Below are 27,453 nucleotides of genomic sequence, written 5' to 3'. Positions count from 1 at the left end.
CTGCTACAGGGTGGCAGGGCTGCGCAAAATCACACACACACACAAACACGTGAGTTTGTATTTCTAAATAGGGGGGTGCGCACCGCCCTACCCGTGCCGCCATTGGCAGCTACAGCTGTCGATCACCGGGTCCTGGCTGAAGATTCCCCGCTGACATCTGGCGATTGCCGAGGAACACTAACAGTGGAGATGTCTGTATGTAAACAATACAGATCTCCCCCGTCAGCTCCAGCATGCTGCTTTGTATTGCAGAGCAATACAAAGCAGCATGCTTACTTAGTAAAGCACACACAGACAACATAGTAAAACAGCACACAGTTAACTCTTTGATTGCCCCATGTTAATCCCTTCCTGCTCAGTGCCTTTTATTAGCACCGATCACTGTAATGTCACTCGGTATGTCAGTGGCAGTTAGCTCCCCCCAGTGTCAGAATGCCCACCGCAGTCCTGCAATAGGTAACTGATCACTCATAATATTATAAAGAAAAAAAAATTCCAGTATCTATACCGCCATTTGTAAACAGTATAACTTTCACATCAACCAATTCATTTACATGTATTGGGATTTTTTTTTAGTAAAGACATGTTGCAGAATACATTTTGGCCTAAATTTATGACAAAATTTGATTTTTAAATGTTTTTACTGGACATGTAAAAAGTCAAAAAGATTCTTTTCAAATTTTTTGTTTTTTTTTTGTTTATAGCGTAAAAAATAAAAACCACAGAGGTGATCAAATGCCATTGAAGGAAAGATCAATTTTTGAGAAAAAAAGGACATAAATTTTAATATGGGTGCAGCGTTGCATGACCGCATAATTGTCAAAGTAACACAAAAAAATGGCCTAGTCAGGACGGGGTAAATCCTCTGGATGGTAAGTAAAGAAGGCTAAGATCTGATTGCTGGATATAGAATCGACCATGAACACACAATAACTCCTATAGAGGTCACCCCTGTGCGTTCTCGCTGGTTCTATCGCACTAGTACTATACACTGAGGTATTTTATCGCGTCTTATCAACCACATGCCACCTCCCTCAGTGTAGTGACACGTGACTAGAGTTCCCGCCCCCTCAGCACGTGTTCTCACTGGCAAGTCACATGATCACATGGAGCCGGGGCTTGTGTACAATGTTCCTCCGCCGGTTGCTGGGAGTAGTGAGGGGATGTTACGTGGTGCGGAGGGTCACATTGGTCCCGGGCAGCTGTCGGTATGGTGGTCACGTGGTGTCGTTCCTCGGTCCTGAGCGGCTGTACGCCTTGGGGCTCCGCACATTGTGGAGGGGAACGCCGAGCAGGAAGTCTTGGTCAACGGGGGGCTGGGATGGAGGGAATTACGGGGACTCTGATGAAGAGGACGAGGATTTGGAGGAGCTTCTGGTTTCTCCGACGCCCGCCCTCCATGGGGCGCAGAAGATTTTCATTGTACATCCAAATGTTAAATGGGGGGCTAAGAAACCGCATGACACCACTGGTAATGATGATAATGGGGACATTGGGGGCTGTGAGGAGAGGAGCAGGGCTTCTCTGTCACCTAGGACAGGAGGGGCTACACCCAGTGTGATCACAGAGAGGGGCTGCCTCCCATCTGTGCAGTGTGTTAATGCCATTTCCTGTTTTAGGTGCACGACCATTGACTAATATGGGATATGTGTTTTGATGACAGCGCAGCAAAGATGCAGCATGCAGGATTCCATTAGGATGTGTTCTAGTACAGTTCAGCGGTAACCTGCCTAAAAAGCATGTCAAATATGCAATGCTGGTGGTGGTTTACATCTAAAGTTGGCCATATGTCATACCATCTGATTTCTTTAAGACTCCATTCACACTTGTGCGACTTTGGAACCAGGATGTGACTTGTCCAGACCCAAAGTTGGACCTGCTGTTGCATGTAAAACATTCAGGTGTGACTTTCGTGCAACTTTTGAGGGTTAAAATTGAAGGCTATGTTCCTCAAGTTGCATGAACGTCTGACCAAAGTAGTGTATGAACTCCTTTGAAGTCGATGCAACTTTTAAAGCGGAGTTCCAGTCATTTTAGTCAGCGGTTACAAAAAATAGCTGCTGACTTAAGAAACACACTCTCACCTGTCCCAGGGTCCAGCAATGTGCTCACCCAACGTGTTCCTTCTCTCCTGCTTGCATCAGCATCTCAACCAGGGCTGGATCTAGCTTAATGTTGGGGTGCAGTAAAAATGTCGGGGCAAAGGATGGGAGGTCAGCAGGGCAGAGGATAAGGCAAGCATTTTGCAGGGCAGTGTACAGAGGGTCAGAAGTGTGGAGGACTGGGGTCAGTAGTAAGTGAAGCAGAGTTCAGGGATATGTAACCTTCAGTAAAAAATGTCAGGGGGGCAGAGGATGGGAGATCAGCAGGGCAGTGTACAGGGGTTAACAGGGCAGCGGATAAGGCAAGCAGTTTGTAGGGCAGTGAACAGAAGCTATTAATTTGCAGGGCAGTGTAAAGATGGTCAGAAGGGTGGAGGACTGGGGTCAGTAGTAAGTGAAGCAGAGTTCAGGGATATGTAACCTTCAGTAAAAAATGTCAGGGGGGCAGAGGATGGGAGGTCAGCAGGGCAGTGTACAGGGGTCAACAGGGGAGAGGATAAGGCAAGCAGTTTGTAGGGCAGTGTACAGAGGCTATTAGTTTGCAGGGCAGTGTACAGAGGCTATTAGTTTGCAGGGCAGTGTACAGAGGCTATTAGTTTGCAGGGCAGTGTACAGAGGCTATTAGTTTGTAGGGCAGTGTACAGAGGCTATTAGTTTGTAGGGCAGTGTACAGAGGCTATTAGTTTGCAGGGCAGTGTACAGAGGCTATTAGTTTGCAGGGCAGTGTACAGAGGCTATTAGTTTGTAGGGCAGTGTACAGAGGCTATTAGTTTGTAGGGCAGTGTACAGAGGCTATTAGTTTGCAGGGCAGTGTACAGAGGCTATTAGTTTGCAGGGCAGTGTACAGAGGCTATTAGTTTGCAGGGCAGTGTACAGAGGCTATTAGTTTGCAGGGCAGTGTACAGAGGCTATTAGTTTGTAGGGCAGTGTACAGAGGCTATTAGTTTGCAGGGCAGTGTACAGAGCCTATTAGTTTGCAGGGCAGTGTACAGAGGCTATTAGTTTGCAGGGCAGTGTACAGAGGCTATTAGTTTGCAGGGCAGTGTACAGAGGCTATTAGTTTGCAGGGCAGTGTACAGAGGCTATTAGTTTGCAGGGCAGTGTACAGAGGCTATTAGTTTGCAGGGCAGTGTACAGAGGCTATTAGTTTGCAGGGCAGTGTACAGAGGGTCAGAAGGGTGGAGGACTGGGGTCAGTAGTAAGTGAAGCAGAGTTCAGGGATATGTAACCTTCAGTAAAAAATGTCAGATGGGAGGTCAATAGGGCAGAGGATACAGCAAGCATTTTTTAGGGCAGTGTACATAGGGTCAGAAGGGTGGAGGACAGGGGTCATTAGTAAGTGAAGCGGAGTTCAGGTATATGTACTCTCCAGAGGCCAGGAGTGTGCAAAGCACAAAATGCACACTTCTCTTTGTCTTTAAAGGATCAGTGATTGCAGATAGATAATTTTGCCCTCTTTAACCACTTGCTCTCCAGAGGATTTACCCCCCTTCCTGACCAGGCCATTTTTTACGTTACGGCACTGCGTTACTTTAACTAACAATTGCGCGGTCATGCAACACCGAACCCAGATTAAATTTCTCCTTTTTTTTTTTTTCCACGTATTGAGCTTTCTTTCGGTGGTATTTGATCACCTATGCGTTTTTATTTTTTGCGCTATTAGCAAAAAAAACCCAACAATTTTGAGAAAAAAAACAATATTTTTGACTTTTTGCTATTACACATGTCCAGTAAAAAAATTTAAATCAAATTTTGTTATAAATTTAGGCCAAAATGTTTTCTGCTACATGTCTGCTAAAAAAAAAAAAAAAATCCCAATATGTGTAAATTAATTGGTTTACGTGAAAGTTATAGTATTTACAAATGGCGGTATAGATACTGGGATTTTTTTTTCCTACTAGTAATGGCAGAGATCAGCGTCTTTTAGCGGGACTGCGGCAGGCATTATGACACTGGGGGGGGAACTAAATTGGTGTCATTGACAACCCCAGTGACACCAATACAGTGATCAGTGCTAAAAAAAAAAGCACTGACACTGGGCAGAAAGGGGTTAATGTGAGGGGTGATCAAAGGGTTAACTGTTTGTAGGGAGTGTTTTACTAGGGTGTACATATATATAATTTATATATGTACACTATATTGCCAAAAGTAATGGGACACCCCACCAAATCATTGGATTCAGGTTCTCCAATCACCTCCATGGCCACAGGTGTATAAAATCAAGCACCTAGGCATGCAAACTGCTTCTATAAACATTTGTGAAAGAATGGGTCACTCTCAGGAGCTCTGAATTCAAGTGTGGTACTGTGATAGATTGCCACACCCTGCAACTAACTGCTGGTGATATTGTAACAAAGTGGAAGCAACTGGGAAAAACAGCAACTTAGCCACAAAGTGGTAGACCATGTAAAATGACAGAGTGGGGCCAGTGCAACTTTTGGCACAAACGTTGCCAACTGTCTGCAGAGTCAATAGCTAAAGACCTCCAAACTAGGTGTGGCCTTCAGATTAGCACAACAAATCATGCTTCTCTGGCAATTCGATGGCTGTGTCTGGCAGTTGCCAGAACAGTACTTGCCTGATTGCATTGTGCCAAGGATAATGTTCGGTGGAGGGGGGGATTGCTTTTCAGGGGTTGGGCTTGGCCCCTTAGTTCCAGGGAAGGGAACTCCTAAGGTGTCAGCATACCAAGATATTTTGGAAAAATTTATGCTCCTAACTTTGTTGGAACAGTTTGGGGATGGCCCCTTCCTGTGCCAACCTGACTGCGCACCAGTGCACAAAGCAAGGTCCAAAAGACATGCATGAGCGGGTTTGGGGTGGAGGAACTTGACTGGCCTGACCTCAACCTGATAGAACACATTTGGGATGAATTAGAGCAGAGACTGCGAGCCAGGCCTTCTCTTCTGACATGAGTGCTGACCTCACAAATGTGCTTCTTGAAGAATGGTCAGACTTCCCATAGACACCACTCTAAATCTTGTGGACAGCCTTCCCAGAAGAGTTGAAGCTGTTATAGCTGCAAAGGGTGGGCCAACTCAATATTGAATCCTACAGACTAAGACTGGGATGCCATTAAAGTTCATGTGTGTGTAAAGGCCGGCATCCCAATACTTTAGTACACACGCTGTAAAATAAGTAATGAACATGTCACCATTTTTCTAGGTAAATATATTTCTAAAGGTGCTATTGACATGACATTTTCACCACGTCGGTAACGACCCATGCAATCCATACATACAAAGAAACCAAAACAAATTAAGAAATTAAGTTATCTGTAATAAAATGGAATGACACAGGAAAAAAGTATTGAACACATGAAGAAAGGGAGGTGCTAAAAGGTATGGAAAGCCAAGACACCAGCTGAAAACCATCAGTAATTAGCAATCCTGCTCCTTGCCAGTGCAAATTAATATCAGCTGGTTGTCTTAACTGATGGCCTATAAAAAAGGTGTCTCATTACCAAGGTGTCACACAATAAAAATCTCATGATGGGTAAAAGCAAAGAGCTCTCTGAAGACCTTCGCAACCTTATTAATGCAAAACATACTGATGGCATTGGTAACAGAAGGATATCTAAACGTCTGAATGTTCCAGTGAGCACTGTTGGGGCCATGAACCGGAAGTGGAAAGAACATCATTTCACTATAAGCCGACCACGACCAGGTGCTCCCTGCAAGACTTGACGGGAGTGAAAATAATTAGAAGAGTTGTCCAAGAGCCAAGGACCACTGGTGTAGAGCTTCAGAAAGATCTGGAATTAGCAGGTACAATTGTTTCAAAGAAAACGATAGGTAATGCACTCAACTGCCATAACCTGTATGCACGCTCACCACGCAAGACTCCATTGCTAAAGAAAAACCATGTTGAAGCGCTTTTAAAATTTGCAGCACAACATTTAGACAAGCTTGTGAAATACTGGGAGGATATTGTCTGGTCAGATGAGACCAAAATTGAACTGTTTGGATGCCATAATACACACCATGTTTGGAGGTCAAATGGCACTGCACATCACCCCAAAAACACCATACCAACAGTGAGGTTTGGAGGTGGGAACATCATGGTGTGGGGCTGTTTTTCAGCATATGGTACTGGCAACTTCATATGATTGAAGGAAGGATTAATGGAATGTACCAAGATATTCTTGATAAAAATCTGTCATCTACCAGGATGATGATGAAATGAGGGTGGATATTTCAGCAAGACAATGATCCCAAACACAAAGCCGAGGAAATTCAATTGGCTTTAAAGAAATAAAATAAAGCTACCAGAATGGCCCAGCCAATTACCTGACTTGAACAGGAGGTATTAAATAAATTTCAGTTACTGTGTGCAATAATGTTTCCCTGTGTCATTCCATTTTATTGCACATAACCTAATTTCTGAACTTACTTGTTTTGGTTTCTTTGTATGCATGGAAAAATGGTGACGCATTCAATACTATTTTACCCACTCTGTGTGAGCCTACTTTCACACCTCTGTTTTTAGGTACTCCCAATTTCCACGGAATCGGTGAAAGCGCAGGAGAACTGCATTCTCACAATGTGTAAAAACACATGTTGATGTGCTACCATTTAAGGCTCCATTCACATGTGTGTAGCAATTTTGTAAATTTTGTCTTGTGTTTTTATGCACGTATGCAAATGTTTGTGCACAATTTGGTCAGGCGGTTTCTGGCCTTTTGAGTTCTGGTGATTTTTGTATTCGAGAAGAGAGAAAAGTTTCATCTGTGACATCAGTTGTTGCCATGCCAGAAAAACACTCTTGGTCGCGCGTTTCCATGTGTTTCTATGGAAATGCACAAAAAATGCATCGATCTGCATGAATGGAGCTACAAAAGTAGCGCCAAAACCTTCTTTTTTTTTTTTTTTTTTTTTTTTATTAGGTGACTTGGAGTGGAACCATCTCCATAGAGTAATATTGATTTCTATAGATTTGCCTGAGTGTTTTGAAGCTTTGAGCTACAGAACGCTCAGTTGTGAATGGGGACTAAATCTATGAACAAGCATGTCCTTTGCAGTAAAATGCATAGGTGTGAATGAAGCCTAATACAGTGAAGGAAAAGTCTGGCCCATTCTTTCCTGAATAAACCTTTTTGTTCCCATTTGTTCTATTCGGAAGTTTCATTTTAACAGCTGCAATGAAGTGGGTCCTACACCCTGCTGCCTGATGATTCCTGTAATTATCTTCTCTCCATTGATGATGGATCCCCTTCATAGTACTGGATTTCTGGCACTGCAGGGGTTAATAGTTTCAGGTTTAACATTGAGGGTACATTGAAGAAAGTCTGGATAGGCGACTGCCCCTTTTTGTTCTCTCTTCTTTTGACAAATTCCTTACATTGTTTTCACAGAATGCAACACATTTTGGTGATTGGGGGGATGACTGTCAGTCATCTGCCACTCTCTCACTCCATTCTGAAGCCCACTTTATGGGCAATCCTGTGGGTGGAGGTACAGCCAGCACTGATCCTACATCCCCTCTTTAAGCTGACTTGGACAAGCAACGTTGTTTGTTCATTCGTGACAGTAAACGATCGTACAGTGCTGCGGGTGTGTGTAATCCGTGTATGTTTACAAGCAACTGCAGATAGCTGACACAACCCCACAGCACAGAGTAATCATTTACTATTGTGAATGAGCAGACAGCAGTGTTTGCCCATTCATAATAGTAAGGGCTTGTTCACATCATATGTGCATGAAAACTGATACGCAGATTTTACTTGCACAGACATCAGTTTTCATGCACACTTCAATGAGTTTTATATACCTTGCAGATTCCTGCTCAGAAAAAATCTGAATGTGATACTGGTGTTGTGGTGTGAACAGGACACATAAAGAACAATTGATTTTGTTGTGCCCTTGCAAAACGCATGCAGAAAAAATTACATCTCTGCTTGGTGTGAATGAGCCCTGTCTGGAAGGTGTGTAAACACAGTCATGCAGTGCTGCCTGTTCTCAACCGCTTCCTGACCGCCCTGTAGCAGAAACACTATACTAATATATATACACGTGATTTTGCATTTCCGGGTAGGGGGCATGCGTGCCCTTCCTGAGCTGCTATTCGCTGTCAGTCACCGGGTCCTGGCCGGTAATTACTCACCGGCGCCCGGTGATTTCTGAAGATCTCCGATGAGGAGGAGAACTGTTTTGTTTACAAACAGTTCTCCTAGCGGTCAGCTCGGGCCCAGCACAGCCATCCAGAGCAGTGTGATTTACAGTGCAGCACACTGACACCGCCACCTAGTAAAACACTCCCTGCACACAGGTAACCCTTTGATTGCCCCTCATGTTAAACTGATCACTGTATTGGTGTCACTGGGGATGTCAGTGACACCAAGTCAGTTCCCCCCAGTGTCAGAATATCCGCTTCAGTCCCACTATAAGTCGCTGATTGCCACCACTAGTAAAAATAAAACCTAAAAAAATAAAATCCCAGTATATATACCGCCGTTTGTAAGCACTATAACTTTCACGTAAACCAATTCATTTACACAAATTGGGATTTTTTTTTTTAGCAAAGATGTAGCAGAATACATTTTAGCATAAATTTTATGACAAAATTAGATTTTAAAAATTTTTTACTGGACATGTTTTTAATAGCAAAAAGTAAAAAATATAGGGTTTTTTTTCTTATAGCGCAAAAAATAAAAATCACACAGGTGATGAAATACCACCAAAAGATAGCTCAATTTGTGGGGGAGAAAAAGAACATAAATTTGATTTGGGTGCAGCATTGCATGACCGCGCAATTGTCAGTTAAAGTAACAGTGCCGTAATGCAAAAAATGGCCTGGTCAGAAAAGGGGGATAAATCCTCTAGAGGGCAAGTGGTAATAATAAAAGATACCCAGAGCTGTGTATTTACAAACAGCAGCGCAGATTTTGTGATCTGTTGTGAATAGCAGTGTTGGTCTCCTGGCTGACATTTTCTGGCAGAAGCTAACAATGTCAGTCACAAACCTGTTTCCATGCTAAGCATCACTTTCAGAAGGTTTAGCAACTCGATTTTTGCCTTTTGCTGGTAAGGCTGTCCGTTTCAGATTGAGTCTGCTAATCTTTACTTGAATGAGAATTTTTATTTGATTCATAAGTGCTGGTGTTTATGATAAATGTTAGCTTTAGAATCCAATGTGGAATTGCAGAATAGAATACCATTTACATAGTGAGGTAGATTTACTAAAACTGGTCCACTCAGAATCTGGTGCAGCTGTGCATGGTAGACAGATTCTAACTTCAGCTTGTTCAGTTAAGCTTTGACTAAAAAAAAACCTGGAAGCTGATTGGTTTCTACGCAGAGCTGCACCAGTCTATGTGCCATGCAGGTTTAGTAAATGCCCCCCCACTGTCTTTACTAATGGCCTTGTCTTTTTTTCCAGCTGAACTTTTAGTCGCTGAAGCAGTGACTCTAGTACACAGCATTCCTAACTGGATAGTTGTGGATAAGCTAATCATGTCTACAAAATCACCTGATCAGAAATACATTTTTGGAAAGGGGAACTTTCAGACTCTTACAGGTAATATATTGAAAATGTTGTTTACACTTACAGTGGATATAAAAAGTCTGCATGCTCCTGTTAAAAAGTTAGGTTTCTGTGATGTAAAAAAATGAGACAAAGATAAATCATTTCAGAACTTTTTCCATCTTTTAATGTGACCTATAAACTGTACATCTCAGTTGAGCAACAAACTGAAATCTTTTAGGTGGAGGGAAGTAAAAATAAAAAACGAAAATATGGTTGCATAAGTGTGCACACCCTTAAACTAATACTTTGTTGAAGCATCTCTTGATTTTATTACACCACTCAGTCTTTTTGGGTATGAGTCTTATCAGCATGGCACATCTTGGCTTGGGCAATATTGGCCCACTTTTCCTTGCAAAAACACTCCAAATCTGTCAGATTGCGAAGGCATCTCCTGTGCACAGCCCTCTTCAGATCACCCCACAGATTTTTGATCGGATTCAGGTCTGGGCTCTGGCTGGGCCATTCCCAAACTTTCATCATCTTCTGGTGAAGCCATTCCTTTGTTGATTTGGATGTATGCTTTGGGTCGCTGTCATGCTGAAAAATAAAGTTCCTCTTCATGTTTAGCTTTCTAGCAGAAGCCTGAAGGTTTTGTGCCAATATTGACTGGTATTTGGAACTGTTCATAATTCCCTCTACCTTGACTAAGGCCCCAGTTCCAGCTGAAGAAAAACAGCCCAAAGCATGATGCTGCCACCACCATGCTTCACTGTGGGTATGATGTTCTTTTGGTGATGTGCAATGTTGTTTTTGTGCCAAACGTATCTTTTGGAATTATGGCCAAAACGTTCAACCTTTGGTTTCATCAGACCATAACACATTTCCCCACATGCTTTTGGGAGACTTCAGATGTGTTTTTGCAAATGTAGTCGGGCTTGGATGTTTTTCTTCGTAAGAAAAGGCTTCCGTCTTGCCACTCTACACCATAACCCAGACATATGAAGAATTCGGGAGATTGTTGTCACATGTACTACACAGCCAGTATTTGCCAGATATTCCTGCAGCTTCTTTAATGTTGCTGTATGCCTCTTGGCAGCCTCCCAGACCAGTTTTCCTCTCGTCTTTTCATCACTGCTGTGCCATATTTTCTCCACTTGATGATGACTGTCTTCACTGTGTTCCATGGTATATCTAATGCCTTGGATATTCTTTTGTACTCTTCTCCTGACTGATACCTTTTAACAATGAGATCCCTCTGATGCCTTGTAAGCTCTCTGCGGACCATGGCTTTTGCTGTAGGATGTGACTAAGAAAATGTCAGGAAAGGCCTACTAGAACAGCTGAACTTTATTTGGGGTTAATCAGAGGCACTTTAAATGATGGCAGGTGTGTACTGACTCCTATTTAACATGATTTTGAATGTGATGGCTTAATTCTGAACATGGCTACATCCACAGTTATAAGAGGGTGTGCACACATATGCGTGTCCCCCCCCTAAAAGATTTCAGTTTGTTTTTCAATTGAGTTGTACAGTTTATACATCACATTAAAGGTGGAAAAAGTTCTGAAATTATTTATCTTTGTGTCATTTTTTTACATCACAGAAACCTGGCATTATAACGGGTGTGTAGAATTTTTGTATCCACTGTATGCTTTTTTGCAGTATATTTGGATCTAATCGGTCATGGCACTAAATACATTCACCTAAAAATAGACCAGCTACTGTCATGTTTGCTGTATTGAGAGAAAAGACATTCGCGGAAAGCCGAATTTAGTGTTTCTAAATTATATAGCTTTGAGGTAATGTTGCAACTTTTAGAAAAGTATCATTCTGCAAGGTGAATTGGCCATATTGCTTGGTGCAGAGCAAAATGCACAGGCTTTATCAATGCCTGGAAGCACAATGAAGTCTATTAAGAAGTGGAAGGTATTTGGTACAACACAGACCCTCCCTGGATCAAGAAGCTTCAAACTGGATGAAAGAGCTAGGAGGAAACTGGTCAGAGAGTCTACCAAGAGGCTCTGAAGCAATTGCAGGAATTTGACAGAGTGGCCATTGTGTGCATGTGACAACAATATCACAAAAAACAAACCGGTGTTTCTCTGCAGCAGGGACTGGAGCACTTGTCAGGATGGATGGGGCAAAATACCATCAAATACTTAAAGAAACTCTGCTGCCCTCTGCCAAAAAGTTGTCAATGGGAAGAAGGTTTAGATTCCAACATGACAATGACCCAAAGCACACAGCAAAAATGACCACACAGTGGTTGAAGGAGAAAAAGGTGAATGTCCTTGCATGGCCTAGTCAGAGCCCAGACTTAAACCCCATTGAAAATCTGTGGAATGACTTGAAGACTGCAGTCCACAAACGGTCATAATCAAATTTAACTTAACTTGAGCAGTTTTGCAAAGAGTGGGCAAATATTGCAAAGTCTAGATGTGCAAAGTTAGTAGCGACTTATCCCAACAGACTAAAGGCTGGAATTAAAAAAAAGGTGGTTCAACAAAATACTGACACAAGGGGGTGTACCTTTTTCCAATTTGGGATTGTTTTTGAATTTTTTTTTTTTTTTCTGACAAGTTGGTGTTCTATCTTTTACTTGATTGCTGTAATTTGCACATACAGCTGGATAAAACAAAAACTGTAGGGAAGAAATATAAGTGAGCACTTCTAAGAAATAGCTTCTAGCACCAAAAAGGTGACACACTAACCTTCTAAAATCGAACAGGAAAAAGAATAGTGACGCACTATATAGCACTAGATTAAATTACGTTTATGAGTGAAAAATCATCAATACATGAGATACAAAAAATGAGCGCAAATAGAATATGTTCAAAAAATCACTTGCAGTTACTATTCTATATCAATGTTCAAATTCAACATCAATCCATATATCATAAATGTACCATCCTCCACCCTTATGCATTCACCAGAGGGCTAAAATACAGATGCATGTATTATAGACAGCGTTGTATAATCCAAGCACTAGCTCCAGCGTTCCAATTCCTGTTTTTTTTGTGTCAGGTATTGATGATTTTTCACTCATAAGGTAATTTTATAGATTAATCTAGTGTTGTTTAGCGCTGCACTATTTTTTTTTTTTTTTTTCAAAACAAAAACGGTCTTCATTTCTAGCTGCAAAGAAACACAATGTGATTATTTTAAAGTGGGTGGGACTATTTTCGATACCTATTGTAAATAATAGAGATAAGTGCAGGTGATATGCACCTCTTTGGAATTAACTCAATGTATGCCTGCACTTTTCACAAAATTGCTGAATTTCTGGAATTAGAGTTTAGTAATCAAACTTGTAACTCCTGTTTGTGTTTGGTTTTTTTTTTTTTTATAGAAAAGATTAAAGGACTTCCTCAGATTACTGCAGTTTTTGTGAACGTTGAAAGACTATCTGCTTTGAGTGAGGTAAAGCTGCAATATATGAAATGCTTAGAATGATGTAATTTGCAATTTTTAAATAAATCCATACATGAATAACTATTGTTAAATCCTACAAATGTGTCTCAGAATGTTTCAGTAGCTGAGTTTTCACCCATTGAGAGAGATGAAGTTTAATACATTTTAGGTTATACTACTGCCTACAGGAGAATTGGAAACTGTAGGCCAGCCTAGGATATAACCCCGATTTACCAGCATGCCTCAGTTTTGTGCTAGTGTCCTAGTGGGATGGACTTGGCTTTTTAGCTTTTGTTCATGTCAAGGCTAGTCTTTGAAGTTTTTCTAGCTACTTTTTTTCTTCAATCGAGATCCACCTATATAAAATTGCTGCTGCTGGTTTTATTCACCGACTGGCAGCTATCTGGTGCAATGTTCCAGAGCCTGGCTTTTAGACTGTATCACAACTTGACACCACTGGACTGTACAAAGAGGGGTTGAGCCTGGAAAATACTCTCATGCCCTGGGCTCAGTGTAGGCACTTTATACAATGTATTGGTTAAGTTAGCTGTGGAGAGATTTCATGGCCTGGTGTCACTGGAATTTCCTCTGCCTTTTGAAGGCTCACTTGGTGAGTAGATCATTTAGGCCAGGCACTAGGAGCGCCCTCATTTTTCATATTACAGATCTTTATATAGCACCCACAATTTACGCAGTGATTTACATATATATTGTACATTCACATCAGTCCCTGCCCTCAAGGAGCTTACAATCTAAGGTCTAAATCATTAAAAGCACCTCCTACCTTCCTCGTACTCAGTTTTTCATTGTGTGTTTTTAAACTGGAAAGATCGTCAAGGTTTTTTTGTGTTTTTGTTTGTTTTTTTTCCTAAGCTGGTTGACTTTGGTCAGGTGGTCCCTCCAGGTATTCTGGATGAGGTTTTTATGGGGGGTTCCCTCCCTTTTTTTTTTTTACATGGGATTTTCTTCTGTGGTTCAGGTCTGCCCCCCCAACCTGGGAGTATGACAAAATATTGTTGCTCAGCCTCTACCTGTCTGAGTGGGTTTTGTACACAAAACCTGGATGTCAAGTGGAAGCAGTTGTGCATTCCTGGTATTTTGGTCCCCTATGTAGTGAAAAAAAAAAAAAAAATAACCCTCCCTCCCCCAATAAAAAAAATTCTGAGGACACCCATATGTTACATATCCTCGCTCACGCTGGAGTGAGAGCAATAATTCAGGGTTAACTTTAATCTCATGACCCCATAACAGGGGCTATTAACGCTTTGCCTGTGGAAATTTAAGTACCAAAGTTTGTCACAGTCATTGGCGCATGCGATTTTAAGGCTTGACATGTTGGGTATCCATTTGCACAACCTCATCTTTGATATTTTATCTATAAAGCGAGTCCTATATTATTATACAGGATTTATATAGCGCCAACAGTTTGCTCAGCGCTTTACAATATAAAGGGAGACAATACAGTTCAATACAAGAGGGTTAGGAGGGCCCTGCTCCTCCGGAGCTTACAATCTAAGCATATTGCATTTGTGTGCCCTCAAAAACTTTAGTGTATTATTTACTGAAATTTTGAACTTGGTAAACCGTTGTATGAGCCCTAACAGGCACCCACCATTTTAGTCGGAGGAGTGTGCAGCTCAAAAAAAAAAATTAAGCAAGCAGCATGTCAGAAGAGCGAAATTATTCCAAGACACCTCCCTGGGATACATATATACAGTGGGGATCAAAAGTTTGGGCACCCCAGCTAAAAATTTGTATTAACGTGCATAAAGAAGCCAAGGAAAGATGGAAAAATCTCCAAAAGGCATCAAATTACAGATTAGACATTCGTATAATATGTCAACAAAAGTTAGATTTTATTTCTATCATTTACACTTTCAAAATAACAGAAAACAAAAAAAATGGCGTCTGCAAAAGTTTGGGCACCCTGCAGAGTTAATATTTGTGCCTGGTAGGTGACTTCAATCCCTCTTCTTTTCTGAGTTTAACCGCTTCCCGTCTGCCCTATAGCAGAAGTACTACTACAGGGTGGCACAGGTGCTCAAAATCACGTGTATATATACACGAGATTTTGCATCTCCGGGTAGGGGGCGTGCGCGAGCCCTACCTGCACCGCCATTCGTGGCCTCAGCTGTCCATCACCGGGTCCCAGCCGGTGCCCGGTGATTGCCGAGCCTATCCGACGGGAGGGGGAACTGTTTGTAAACAAAACAGTTCTCTCCCGTTAGCTCCTGCACACTGCTTTGCATGGCCATGCAATGCAGTGTGCTTACAGTGAAGCACAAACACACAGCCCAGTATGTAAAACGGCACACAGTTAACCCTTTGATTGCACCACATGTTAACCCCTTCCTGCTCAGTGCCATAGTACAGTGTCAGTACTTTTTATTAACCCTGATCACTGTATTGATGTCACTGGGGATGTCAGTGACACCAAGTCAGTTCCCCCAGTGTCAGAATACCCGCCGCAGTCCCCCTATAAGTCACTGATCACTGCCATTACTAGTAAAAATAAAAATCCCAGTATATATATATCGCCATTTGTAAACGCTATAACTTTCATGTAAACCAATGAATTTACATGTATTGGGATTTTTTTTTTAGCAAAGACATGTAGCAGAATACATTTTGGCCTAAATTTTATGACGAAATTTGATTTTTTTTTTTTAAATTCTTTTACTGGACATGTTTAATAGCAAAAAGTCAAAAATATTTTTTTTTCTCAAAATTGTCAGTCTTTTTTTTTTTTTTTATAGCGCAAAAAATAAAACCCGCACAGATGATCAAATACCACCGAAAGAAAACTCAATTCGTGGGGAAAAAAAAAAGACATAAATTTCATTTGGGTGCAAAAAAAGTAACGCAAATAATGGTCTGGTCAGGAAGGGCGGGGGGGTAAATCCTCTGGAGGGCAAGTGGTTAAGAGCTGGTGGAAGTGTTTACTGAGGGCTAGCAGTGTCCCTTTAAGAAGTGACCCTGCTTCTCTATAGCCAGTGGCCGTGTATAGGATGGGAGTGCACTCTCATGAAAGAGGACGCTTGTGCATTCTCATTTAAGAGAAAATTAAGAAATAATTCACACCTGTAAGAGAAGGTCCAGTCCACATATACAGCTGTTCAGGGCTTTGAGTCAAGACTGGCCATGGGAGAAGGCAGCTGGATGCAGGGGCAACTGTCGGTGTAGCTAGAAGTACTCTGGGGTGTCAGCTCAACTCGGTCCACAATGCATTATGATTTAGAGGTCCAGGTGCAGAATGTAATTGGCTGATCAATGTGCAGAGAAAACTGTCCCAAGCAGGCTGGAGGCTCTTGTGGAGGAGAAAGCCAAGCGACCAATCGCATCCTCCCTGTTATGCAGATTGCTACTACTGGAAAGAACAAAGCCACAAGCTGAATACCTGCATGTACAAGGTCCAGTCCAGGAATTGGATGACAAGAAGGCAGTGGATCCTTGCTGGCTGTGCCGTAGAGTCTGCATGCAGAGAGAGCGGTCAGAGAAGGGCTAGAGGTGCTGGAAATGGGGAGGGTTTGCCTTCAGCAACCAGTGAGAATGAAAAGGAGAGGTTCAGGAGCTCTCTGAGGATATTACAAGGAGTCAAAAAAAACACAAACTATTTTATCAAAAGTAACTTACAGGGCCATTAAGTAGTGGATGTGTTTGGAATATTTTTGAAGAATATGGATGTTTAGTGTCATTTTAGAGCCTTAAAGAGTTCCAGCGTTAGATGGTGTGGCAGACTGACAGCTACAATATCCAGTCTGCGAAAGGCAGGTCTTATTTAAAGGTGCAGATCCCTAGGAAAACATTTTAGCCCAAGGAACTCCATAAGGCAGCAGTTCAAAACCTGGGGGTCGCTACCCCTTTGGGGGTCGAACAACCCTTTCACAGGGGTTGCCTAAGACCATCGGAAAACACATATTTCCAATGGTCTTAGGATCCGAAACACCGCTCCTCTATCAGTCTTCAGGCGGGTCCGCCCACATGCAGATACGCCCACATTTCCCTGGACCGCGATGTGTGGGTGGGATGACATGCCGCCCCTGTCATCTGGCCACACACCTGGGATCACTTAACAGCTCCGCCTTCTCACCGGTGATTGGCCGCTGGAACTGTAGCTCAGGAGAGGCACACAGGCGGCCAATGACCGGCGAGGAGGTGGAGCTTGGAGATGAGGAGCCGAGCGGCAGCGCAAAGATCGAGTGAGGGAGCGGTCGGAGAAGGAAGACAGCTGACTGGTAAGTGTCTGTACCGTGCAGATGGTGCTGCTGCAGCAAGGTATGCTGGCTGTAGATGGGAGAGGGAGGGAGCGAGCCCAGGCTGGAGCAGGGGTCAGCAAGGTAAGTATCATTGGTGTCAGTGGGAGGAATAGAGTCCCATCATTGGTGTCACAAATACCAATGATGGGGCACCATTCCTCCCACTGACACCAATGATGGGGCGCTATTCCTCCTCCCCACCCGACACCAGTGATGGGGCACTATTCCTCCCACTGATAATAATAATGGGACACTACTCCTCCCACTGACATCAGTGATGTAGCACTACTCCCACTGACACCAATGATGTGGCACTACTCCTCCCACTGCAAAATTACAGATATGAAGTAGCAACAAAAATAATTTTGTGGTTGGTTGGGGGTCACCACAACATGAGGAACTGTATTAAAGGGTCGCTGCATTAGGAAGGTTGAGAACCACTACCATAAGGGTATCTGGTCGGTTGTTTTCAAGTTATTTTCTTTTATGTCCCTTCATTTAGATGTTTTAGTAAGGAGAAATCAGAAATAACAGGTTATCTGGCCTACTCTGTCTGGCAACTATTGATGCCATACCTCCCTGTGTGAATGCCAGGGTGTCTGCTCTTCTGTTCGTAACAAAGACATACAACTGCTGTAAAGGACCTAAGAAGAGAGATTACCCAAACCATAAATAGATATTTCTTAGCACACCTAAATACTTTTAAAGTACAGGAGAACTTCTGGTCAGGAACTATAGTCCCCAAATAGAGATATTATCTGAAGATATCCTCTAACAAGTAACTAAAAGAGCTGCATAGAACTAGCACACTACACTGTGATGTTCATTTTTAATGAATATGTAAATGTTGCAAACAAAATTGCTTTCAGTATACTTGCCATAAATAGCAAAACGATCTGAAGTTTTCCTGTACTATTTTTGGTGTGCTATGAAATATCTGTTTATTGTTTGTACATTGCTTACCACAGTGCTGATTCTAGACATGCTGCACTAGGTGTGTCTAGTAAGTCATGGACAGTTTGTAGTGCGCCCACTGATGGTTATGATATCTTTAAGCCATGGCTTCCTTCAGAAAGGCTGATTCACCTTTTATCATTTTGGATAGTCCCAGGAAGGGCACGCTGGCTACCTCTTCCACTATCTTTAGGTGGCTCAAGCAGACCATCGTTCAGGTTGTAAAGGTTTCCCCTTCTCAAGTTAAAGCTGTATTCAACCCAAAACCAAAAATGTATTACATTGCAGCTTACCAATCATTAGGTGTGGTGGGTGCATCAGTTTTCATTTTTTAGACTGTTTCTTTGTTTTCAACTGGTGATCTGGCCAATAACACTCCACTCTGGAGGAATAGACACAGCAGACAGCAGCATTGTCAGTTGTGGGGGGGGGGGGGGGGGATTTAAAAGTATTAGCAGATTTGAATACAATAACAAATTGTAGCCAAACTCCAGCTCACACTTTATACTCATACTATACTTATAAACTGCAATATATTCAATGTTTGCTTTTGGGTTTAATACTGCTTTAGAGTTCTCTTTACTAGGACAGTGATCGCCTCCTTGGGCTTTTCAGCATTAAGCCTCTGTTTCCCAGATTTGCTGCCACCTTGTCTTCTGTTCACACTTTTCTACCAGATGGACATTTCTCTATCATCTGATGCCAGCTTTGGATGTTGAATCCTTCAGGCTCCTCTACTGTTTATGTTGAGCCTGGTAGCAGTTGTTTGCTGTGTTGCCCACCCTTTAGTTGGACAATTTTCTGTCCTGAAGGGTTAGAATTTCCTGTGTACCTTGATCAATGAGAAAGAAAATAGGATTTTGCACACACTGTAAAATTCTTTTCTTTGAGTTCATTGAGGGACACAGTTCCTGCCTGTTTTATGTTTATACTCTTGGTACTGCTTTGCTACAAAACTGAGAAATGTTGGTAGTAGGATTATACCCCAACTTTTTTTTTCCCAGTGTCTAATCCCCCTGTAGGCTGTAGTATAACCTGAAGGTTTAAGACTTCCAATCAACTGCAAGAAAAGGATTTTATGGTGGATACAAAAATCCTGTTTAGAATTTAAAGTAAACCTGTTACAAGTCTCAATTATTTTACCTGCGCATAATATAATGGAAAAGGTCATAGGCAGTGGTTATCTTTTGTGAAGTCTGCATACCAGGTAATTGGAATATTCAGAAATTGAAGCAGTCCAGTAAACACCAAGCCTATCTCTTCTACCAAACTTCCCTTTTTGTTTGTTTAATGTAATGGGCAACCTCCTTACCAATCATCATTTGCCTAGTTTTGGCTGTCTGCCTACACGGGCAACTTAAAGGATGAGGTGATTTTGTGCACCTGATGTCTCTCCTCAGCTTATTTTTGTGCACATATCTTATCTACTAATGTAAACATGAATATAAACACTTGTAACAATGTAAAACAAACTTGGAAAATGTGTTAGATTCTTTTATGCAGGCCATAGATGGGTCGTTCATCTGCCGAATTTTCGTCCGAATGAAAAATCGGCCGATATTTACACAGTGGGGCAATGCCGTTGGCCGGTTTTCGTGGATCTTCTCGTTTCTTTTTATCGGTCATGCTGAAAAATCCATGAAATATGGGCATTTTTCGTAAGCATTGGTGGCAGCATCCATGGCAGCAACAACCGATTTTCTGTTTATCGGCACACGATTTGGCCGATAAACGGCCCGTCTATGGCCAGCCTTAATGAACCTCAGTTGTTCTTTCATTTTACTGTATGTTCACTTGCAGAATGAACTGGAAGCAGCGTGGGGAGTGAAAGTTTTTGACAGATACACAGTGGTCCTTAAGATTTTCCAATACAATGCCCGCACAAAAGAAGCTAAGCTACAGATTGCACTGGCTGAACTTCCATTACTAAGGTAGAAGATCACAACTTTTGATTTACAATTGGTATTAAGACAGCCTATAAACGATTCATTTTTTTTCATTCAACCTATGGGTTGAATCAAAAAAAATGAGCCAATTCCCCCATCCACACATTCAATATAAATGAGGGAATCCTCCCGCTGAACTATTGTATTCTGCTGGCAGGAAGCCTTCCCTGCCTAAAGAATACAATGATCAGTGTTGCTGGCTATAGCCAGTGGCACTGATCATTCCGGAAATCCCGACAGGCTGATTGTACACAAGTTGATTTGTAGATCAATTTGTGTACAACCAGCTTGTCCATTTGTGTATTGTAATTCATCCAGTCCCTGCTGAACCGTCTGAATTTCAATCTGGTCAAAGCACCAAGATAAAGATATAGTTTATTGGAAAACGGCCCCAGCATGTTCCTCAGAGACTGTCACTTTGCCCATTTAGGTCTCTTGAAAGCCTACCTCCCACCCACTTATACTCATCTTTGCTGCACTTGACTCCATCTGAGATCTGGCTCTTTAAGTCTATTACTGGTGCAGATAAAGCAAGCTTCCATTTAGTAAACAGCAGTGAATCGCCAGCATTCTTAAGGTAGACTGCTCTTCCCCGAGTGCCTGTTTATAAAGCAGTGTAGATCGCTTCTCCTAATGAGGATTGAAGCATTTCTGCAAACGCTGAGAATGGCTGCTATTACTGTAATCTCATGAGACATAGCAAAATTTCAGTAACTGCAAATCTAAAAGTGAAAGTAAAACACGAAGCACCTCACACTACACTATGTAAAATGTAATAAAATAACAAAGTTAAAATCCCCCTACCCAATAAACAAATACAGCCCATAGATGCAAAACATTATTTTAATTAATATGTAAACATCAGACATGTAGCTAAACTGTGCTATTAAGGTGAGTTTGTGAAAACACTCATGTCATGCACCATGGTGAGCACAGCAATAAGACACTAGTTAAACAGCATCAGCAAGGCCTTTTCCTAGGCAAACATTTCAAAGTAGAATGAAGTTTCAAGACAGGCAAAAGGCAAGTTTGAGCATCGTAGACACAGTAGTTGACTACAGAAACTTATTTCAGCAGATGAAAGATATGTTCTGTTTGTTTCCTTTCGACATTGGAAGATATCTAGCATCAGCACAGAACTGTCTGGAAACCAAAGGGACCAGGTACACCCATCTACTGTCCAGAGAAGTCTGGCCAGAAGTGGTCTTCATGGAACAATTGCAGCAAAAAAAGACATACCTCTGATGTGGAGACAAGGCCAAGGGAATCAACTATGTAGGAAAGCATAAGAACTGGGGTGCAGAAAAATGGCAGCAGGTGCTCTGGACTGATGAATCAAAATTTGAATTTATTGCCTTCAGCAGGGTGCTTTTTTTTTTTTTTTCTTTTTTTTTTTTTTTTTGCAGAAAGGTTGGAGAGTGTTACAATAATATTATTTATGTTCAGGGTGAACATGCTCTCATCTCTGAAAGGGGCACCTTCATGGTACTGGGCAGTGAGCACAGGGCCCGCTAGAGGAGATCGGGCCCTCAGGCCACCCTCATGAAATCTGTTTCTGATTGTTTGATCAGAGACATATACACCAGTGGCCTGGTGGAGGTCATTTGTACGGCTCTGGCAGTGCTCATCCTGTTCCTCCTTGCACAAAGGAGCAGATACCGATCCTGCTGATGGGTTAACCACCGCCCGCCATATAGTCCAATGACGGGCGCAAGGTGGTTCTCTCGTTCTGGGAGGACGTCATATGACGTCCTCCCATTCTCACTGCGCGTGCGCAGCTCCGGGAGCGCGCGGCGATCAGCGGTGCGCTGTCCAATCACAGCTGATCACATGTAAACAGGGAAATGCCGGTTATGCTGTAGTTACATAACAGCATGTGGCAGTTTGCTTTGTGAAACACTCAATAGGCATCTTACTATAGGTAATTAGTGCAGTGCTGACCGTACACAGTAAACAGCCCCGCCAATAGTGGACTTACAGGAGTGCAAAACCACACAAATTTAAATATTAGTCCATACTAAGTCTGCAGGTGCTTGGAAAGAGGAAACGGACCAAAGAGTCCTCCACCATCCACCCAGTCACACAGTCTCTTACTAAAGGGTTGGTCAAAATGCGCAGTTATCAGGCCCAAACTATGTGAAGTAGACTCCCAAATATGACTTCTCAATCAATCCACTTTGTCTGCAGCACTTCTGATTTCAAGCTCTTAGATACCAAATCTCTCTCAAGGCAACAGACACCACAAAAGAGAAGAATGCCAGTTCATAGTGTAGTAAAACCGTTAACCAAAATGTATTCACAGTAATGCACTTTCATTCTTCATGGTAAAAGCATGTCAGTACAATGTTTCCAACCGACAGGATGACCATGGTCTGTGCCGGTGCGCGATGACTTCACACAACTGACTGCACCCAAAAAGATGTAATGTCCCCGACAAGATCTTTTTGGGTGGAGTCATGGCATGTGACTTCATTGTTCACCAGCACAGACCGCAGTCATCTTTTTGGTTGGAAACATTGTATTGACATGCTATGGACTAACATTTTAAATGTGTGTGGTTTTGCACTCCTCTTAGTCCACTGTTGGTGGGGCTGTTTGCTTATAATTAATGTTTTTATGTACTGTTAGCGCTGCACTAATTACATATTATATGATTATTCTGCCTATTGAATGTACTAGCTGCACTTTCTAACTATTTTTTGATACCTGAGCGCAAGTGTGTATGATATTTCTTACCATAGGTGCCTGTATGGACATAAGAGAGCTGCTGATGTCCAAACTGTGGTGGCACTAGAAGGGTTGATTCTCTCCCCTCCCATTTTATTGAGGTGCTTCCTAAACGGCCCATAGGAACTGTTATCAAGATTTAGGACCAAGAGATAGTGCCACATATATGCTGGTAGCAGAGCAATAAATGGTAATATACACAGATTAGCGATAAAGATTGCTACAGGTTAAAAACAATTCCTTCCACCTAAAAGACTAATGTTGTTCTTGTTATATAGGATTTTTATAGCACCAAAAGTTTAAGTGCTTTTATTATGGTATAATAATGGTTTAAACAAACAGACTATTTAAAAATACAGTATCTGCATGTTTGTTTTTTTTGTTTTGTTTTTTTTTTCAATATATTCGAGGGGGAAGAGAACTTGACTAGTGTATACAATAGAGTATTTACCTTTCTTCCACCTCCTTGGAGTCTATCAATAATACAGTTCATGTGTATGAGATGGTGCATTTGAATTTTTGCACAGCTTAACAGGGTTGCTGTAATGCTGTGATATAATACAGCCATGTTGACATTCTTATTTTCTTTTTACAATGCCAGTGAGTTGAAAATTGCTTATTTGATTTTTTTTTTTAATTTTCTTTCCATTAAAGATCCAGAATAAGAAATGAAATGGCCCACTTGGACCAGCAAGGTGGAGGTTCAAGATATGTCATGGGGTCAGGTAAACCAGATTTTTTTCTTTTATAGGCAGTGGAATAAAGTGTGTGTGTGTGTGTGTGTGTGTGTCCCATAAATTAGCTTCTCTTATTTTCTCCCATTTGGTTGGTTATATAACATTGAAAACATTGTATTGTAGCTATTTACCTGCTTCTACGCTGCCCTACAGCAGAAATACTGCTACAGGGCAGCACCGGTGCACAAAATTGTGTGTGTGTATATATATATATATTTCACATTTACGCGGGCTGGGGGGGGGAGCGCGGTGGCATGATTTAATCCCTGAGGGATCAGTCATTCGATTTAGCCCAATGATGGTTGGCCTAAGTTGGATGATCAATCCCTGTCCTATCAGAGATCTTCCTGTACCTGTGTTTACAGTTACAGGAAATTGACATCTTCTCTCTCTGGGCACATTCCGTCCCAGAGAGAGAAGAATCAACCCACAGTGAGTAGAACAGCACACTTTTACAGTTTAGATAGGACACATTTAATCCCTTGATCGCATTTCCCCCCCCCCCCCCCCCCCCCTGGCCACTGTCACCAGTGTCATTAGCACATTGTACAGGTTTTTTGCTGATTACTGTGTTAGTGTCGCTGGCAACTTCAGATAGCATTAGCGCCCCTCCCAGAAAGCGTCAGATTGCCTGTCAGCACACCAGTAATCACAGTTAACCCCTTGATTGCCAGGAACACTCTCACATACACAATAAACCTCCATTGCTAGTGTAGCGTCTGAACTGATCAATATCTTTTATCAGATCAGCACTATACTAGCGTTCACATTAGTATAGTGTCCCCAAAAATGCAGCGTTAGTGGGATCACCCCCAGCACCTGTGTTTAGCCCTTACACTTACCCCTCTTCCCCCCCCTTCTTTCCCAGCAGCTGCAGTGTCAGTAGGTTAGTGTCACTTGATACATTGTACACAAAACCACAGTGTTTGCAGAATCATGCCTGATCTCTGTTAGCACTTGCCGATAAATTTTTTTTTTTTTTTTGTAGCGGTTCAAGCAATCCCTGACAGCCAGGTGCTCTTTTCCCCGCTAGTCACATTAGGTACCTAGAAATTTAGTGGCCAAAATGTCCAACGAAAGGTACCCTAGTGAAGAGGCCTACACTAGAGCAGGGCTTGAAAAAGCCGCTCGCCAAATGCGAGGAGCAATTCTTGTGTGGTAAGCGGCGAGCACAGATGATGGATGGAGCAGCTACACCTACGCTCCAAGCCTCATTGTGAAGCCGAGTTCCGGTTTCCAACTACCAGTTTCCGGCCTCTTCGGCACCACTGGCAGCGCCGCTGAGGGGACAGGTGAAGGAGAGGTCCACTCTCCTCCGCTGAGAGGAGACACCCTCTCCACCGCCACGGGGGACTCGAGGAGAGGTCCTATCTCCCCCGCTGCGGGGGGACACGAGGAGAGGCCCGCTCTCTACCGCCTTGGGGGATCACTGTAGAGAAACCACTGCACTGCCCTCACACAAAGCTCAGTGGCCTTAGTATACTGCAGTATACCTCTGAGCATAGGGCTACAAAATAAACTGTAAGACAGTTTATTTACTGTTCCAAAACACATTGATTTTCTTTGTATAATTTTCTGCTAAAATACAACTGGACTTTAGTGAATGAATAATAAAAATATAAAAGTATTATTCAAAAATTAGTTTAAGGAAAAACTGCAATAATAACTGAAAATATGTGCTCACTAACAAAAATCATATTGTCATATTAAAAAGTCTCTTTTTAAAGATGCAGGAGTTAAACAAAAAAAATACAAAATGTTCACTAGAGGTTTAAAGCTGTAAAACTTAATATTTTGATTGCACCCTATTGCTATTAAGCTATTGCTGTTATGTTTAAATTGACATAGTAAAGCTATGTTATAATTGCAGTTTTTTATATTTTGGACTCTATTCTAAAGAAAAATGTAATTTCATAAGCTTTAAGGGGGCATGGCTGGGGGCAGGGTTGGGGGATGGGGCGAGGGTGGGGTTGGAGGCGGACCTGGGCAAGGTTGCGTGGGGCAACTGGTGGAGAGTAAGGTTTGTGCCAGGCTAGTACGTCTAGACTCGAAATTTTAAGCCCTGCAATAGAGTACATCAGATGAGAGCAAAGGGGAAGACTTCCTGAAACAATCTACCTCAGAATACGAACCTGTAGACAGCAGCGGCACCCTGACAGATAGCTCAGACGATGGAGGAGAAGTCCCTGCTAAGATCAGGCGTACCTGACCCCATTACCAGGTTGCTGAGATGTTCCAAACGCATGATGACTCTCATATGCAGCAGATTGCCAGTACTAGTGCTGCTCTACCTTTTTGGTGAACTGGCAAGCACCAGCAGCCTAGTACATCCTGGTCATTCACATACCAGAACTGCAGTATCACTTGGTGATGTGGCGAGTCCTATAAGTGCAGTACAAGCTGGTGCGGTGGCAAACACAAGTAGTGTCCCATAGCCACCAAGAATTCTACACAGGTCTGTAGATCCCCTAGTATCCTTGCGGATGTGCTTGCAGCCCACAAATTCTGTAGCACCCGTACTTCCCCCATTCACTGCCCAACCTAGAATTCGATTGGAAACAGCAAATTTAAATAAAATAGTAAAAAATGCAGCGCAACAATGAAATGAATATAATGGTGCTTATTGTATAAACTGCAACCTCCTAAATGCTTATTTAAATAGTGACAATCAATAACATTTTTCCTTGCTTGTGATGATCAATATATGCTACTCATCATCTATTTTGATAAGTACATGTAGACCCCCATAAATTCTATAATATCAACTGTGCTTTGTGATATAAATACACCATAAATTGTGCAACTTAATAAATGTCAATTGTAGCGAACTGTCCCTTTAAATCCACAATAACTCCACGTGGACCAGTGTTGTCATATTTACTGTATATCATGATATAAATACAACATGAATCGTGCAACTTAATACAATATCAATTATAGTGAACTGTCCCTTTAAATCTGCAGTAACTTCACGTGGACTAGTGTTGCCACACTACTGTATACAAGTGTACGGTGCTCCTTAGTGCTCTTCCACCTCCTCACTTATGCACTCACCTCAAAGTTTGACCCATAGGGGTTTATTTACTTAAGCTGGAGAGTCCAAAATCAGACTCCCTTCTGCATAGAAACCAATCAGCTTCTAACCTCAGCTTGTTCAATGAAGCTTTGGCAATGAAACCTGGAAGCTGATTGGTTTCTATGCAGAAGTGAGTCTGATTTTGCACTCTCCAGCTTTAGTAAATAAACCCCATAATGACAGGTCAAACTGAACTTTTTCTCTTTTAACCCGGGTAGGTATAATGGTACACAGATCTTTCCACTCTATGCCAGCACCTTTATGTAGATCCAATCCACTCCACATTCATGTATTTCAAAATGGCGGCACGTGACCTTACAGTATACGGCTTGACGTCATCATCCTACCCTACACGTTACGTCACATCACGTGACTTTATCATGTAGGGTACACTGATGGCGTCAAGACATAAACCTGAAGGCCACGTGCCGCCATTTTGAAAGAGGGATTATTTATTTATTACAGGTACTCCTATAGCGCCGTCAATTTACGCAGCGCTTTACATATATATTGTACATTCACAAGTCCCTTACCCTCAAGGGGCGTACAATCTAAGGTCCCTAACTCACATTCATAGATACACATATTAGGGCCAATTTAGACAGGATCCAATTCACCTACCAGCATGTCTTTGGAGTGTGGGAGGAAACCGGAGTACCCGGAGGAAACCAACGCAGACACAGCAAGAACATGCAAACTCCAGGCAGGTGGTGCCGTGGTTGGGATTCGAACCAATGACCCTAGTACTGTCAGGCGGAAGTGCTAACCACTTAGCCACT

General features: G+C 42.2%; 1 protein-coding gene across 1 annotated transcript in view; it reads left to right on the top strand.

The window, feature by feature from the left end:
* Nucleotides 1-1,096: 1,096 nt before the first annotated feature.
* GTPBP6 (GTP binding protein 6) overlaps nucleotides 1,097-27,453 on the top strand; it is a 43,117-nt gene continuing 16,760 nt past the window's right edge. Inside the window, exons 1-5 of the mRNA XM_089693522.1 lie at nucleotides 1,097-1,471; nucleotides 9,480-9,617; nucleotides 12,917-12,987; nucleotides 19,989-20,119; nucleotides 23,516-23,586. Coding sequence (XP_089549648.1) covers nucleotides 1,099-1,471; nucleotides 9,480-9,617; nucleotides 12,917-12,987; nucleotides 19,989-20,119; nucleotides 23,516-23,586 — 784 coding nt within the window. The 5' untranslated portion in view covers nucleotides 1,097-1,098. The remainder of the gene's footprint in view (nucleotides 1,472-9,479; nucleotides 9,618-12,916; nucleotides 12,988-19,988; nucleotides 20,120-23,515; nucleotides 23,587-27,453) is intronic.

The sequence above is a fragment of the Staurois parvus genome, unplaced genomic scaffold, assembly GCF_062004578.1.
Source record: "Staurois parvus isolate SC_StPar_1 unplaced genomic scaffold, SC_StPar_1.0 ptg000634l, whole genome shotgun sequence".
Classification (NCBI taxonomy): Eukaryota; Metazoa; Chordata; class Amphibia; order Anura; family Ranidae; genus Staurois; species Staurois parvus.
Note: the sequence above shows the minus strand (reverse complement) of the source record. Positions and strands in the feature narration are given on the sequence as shown.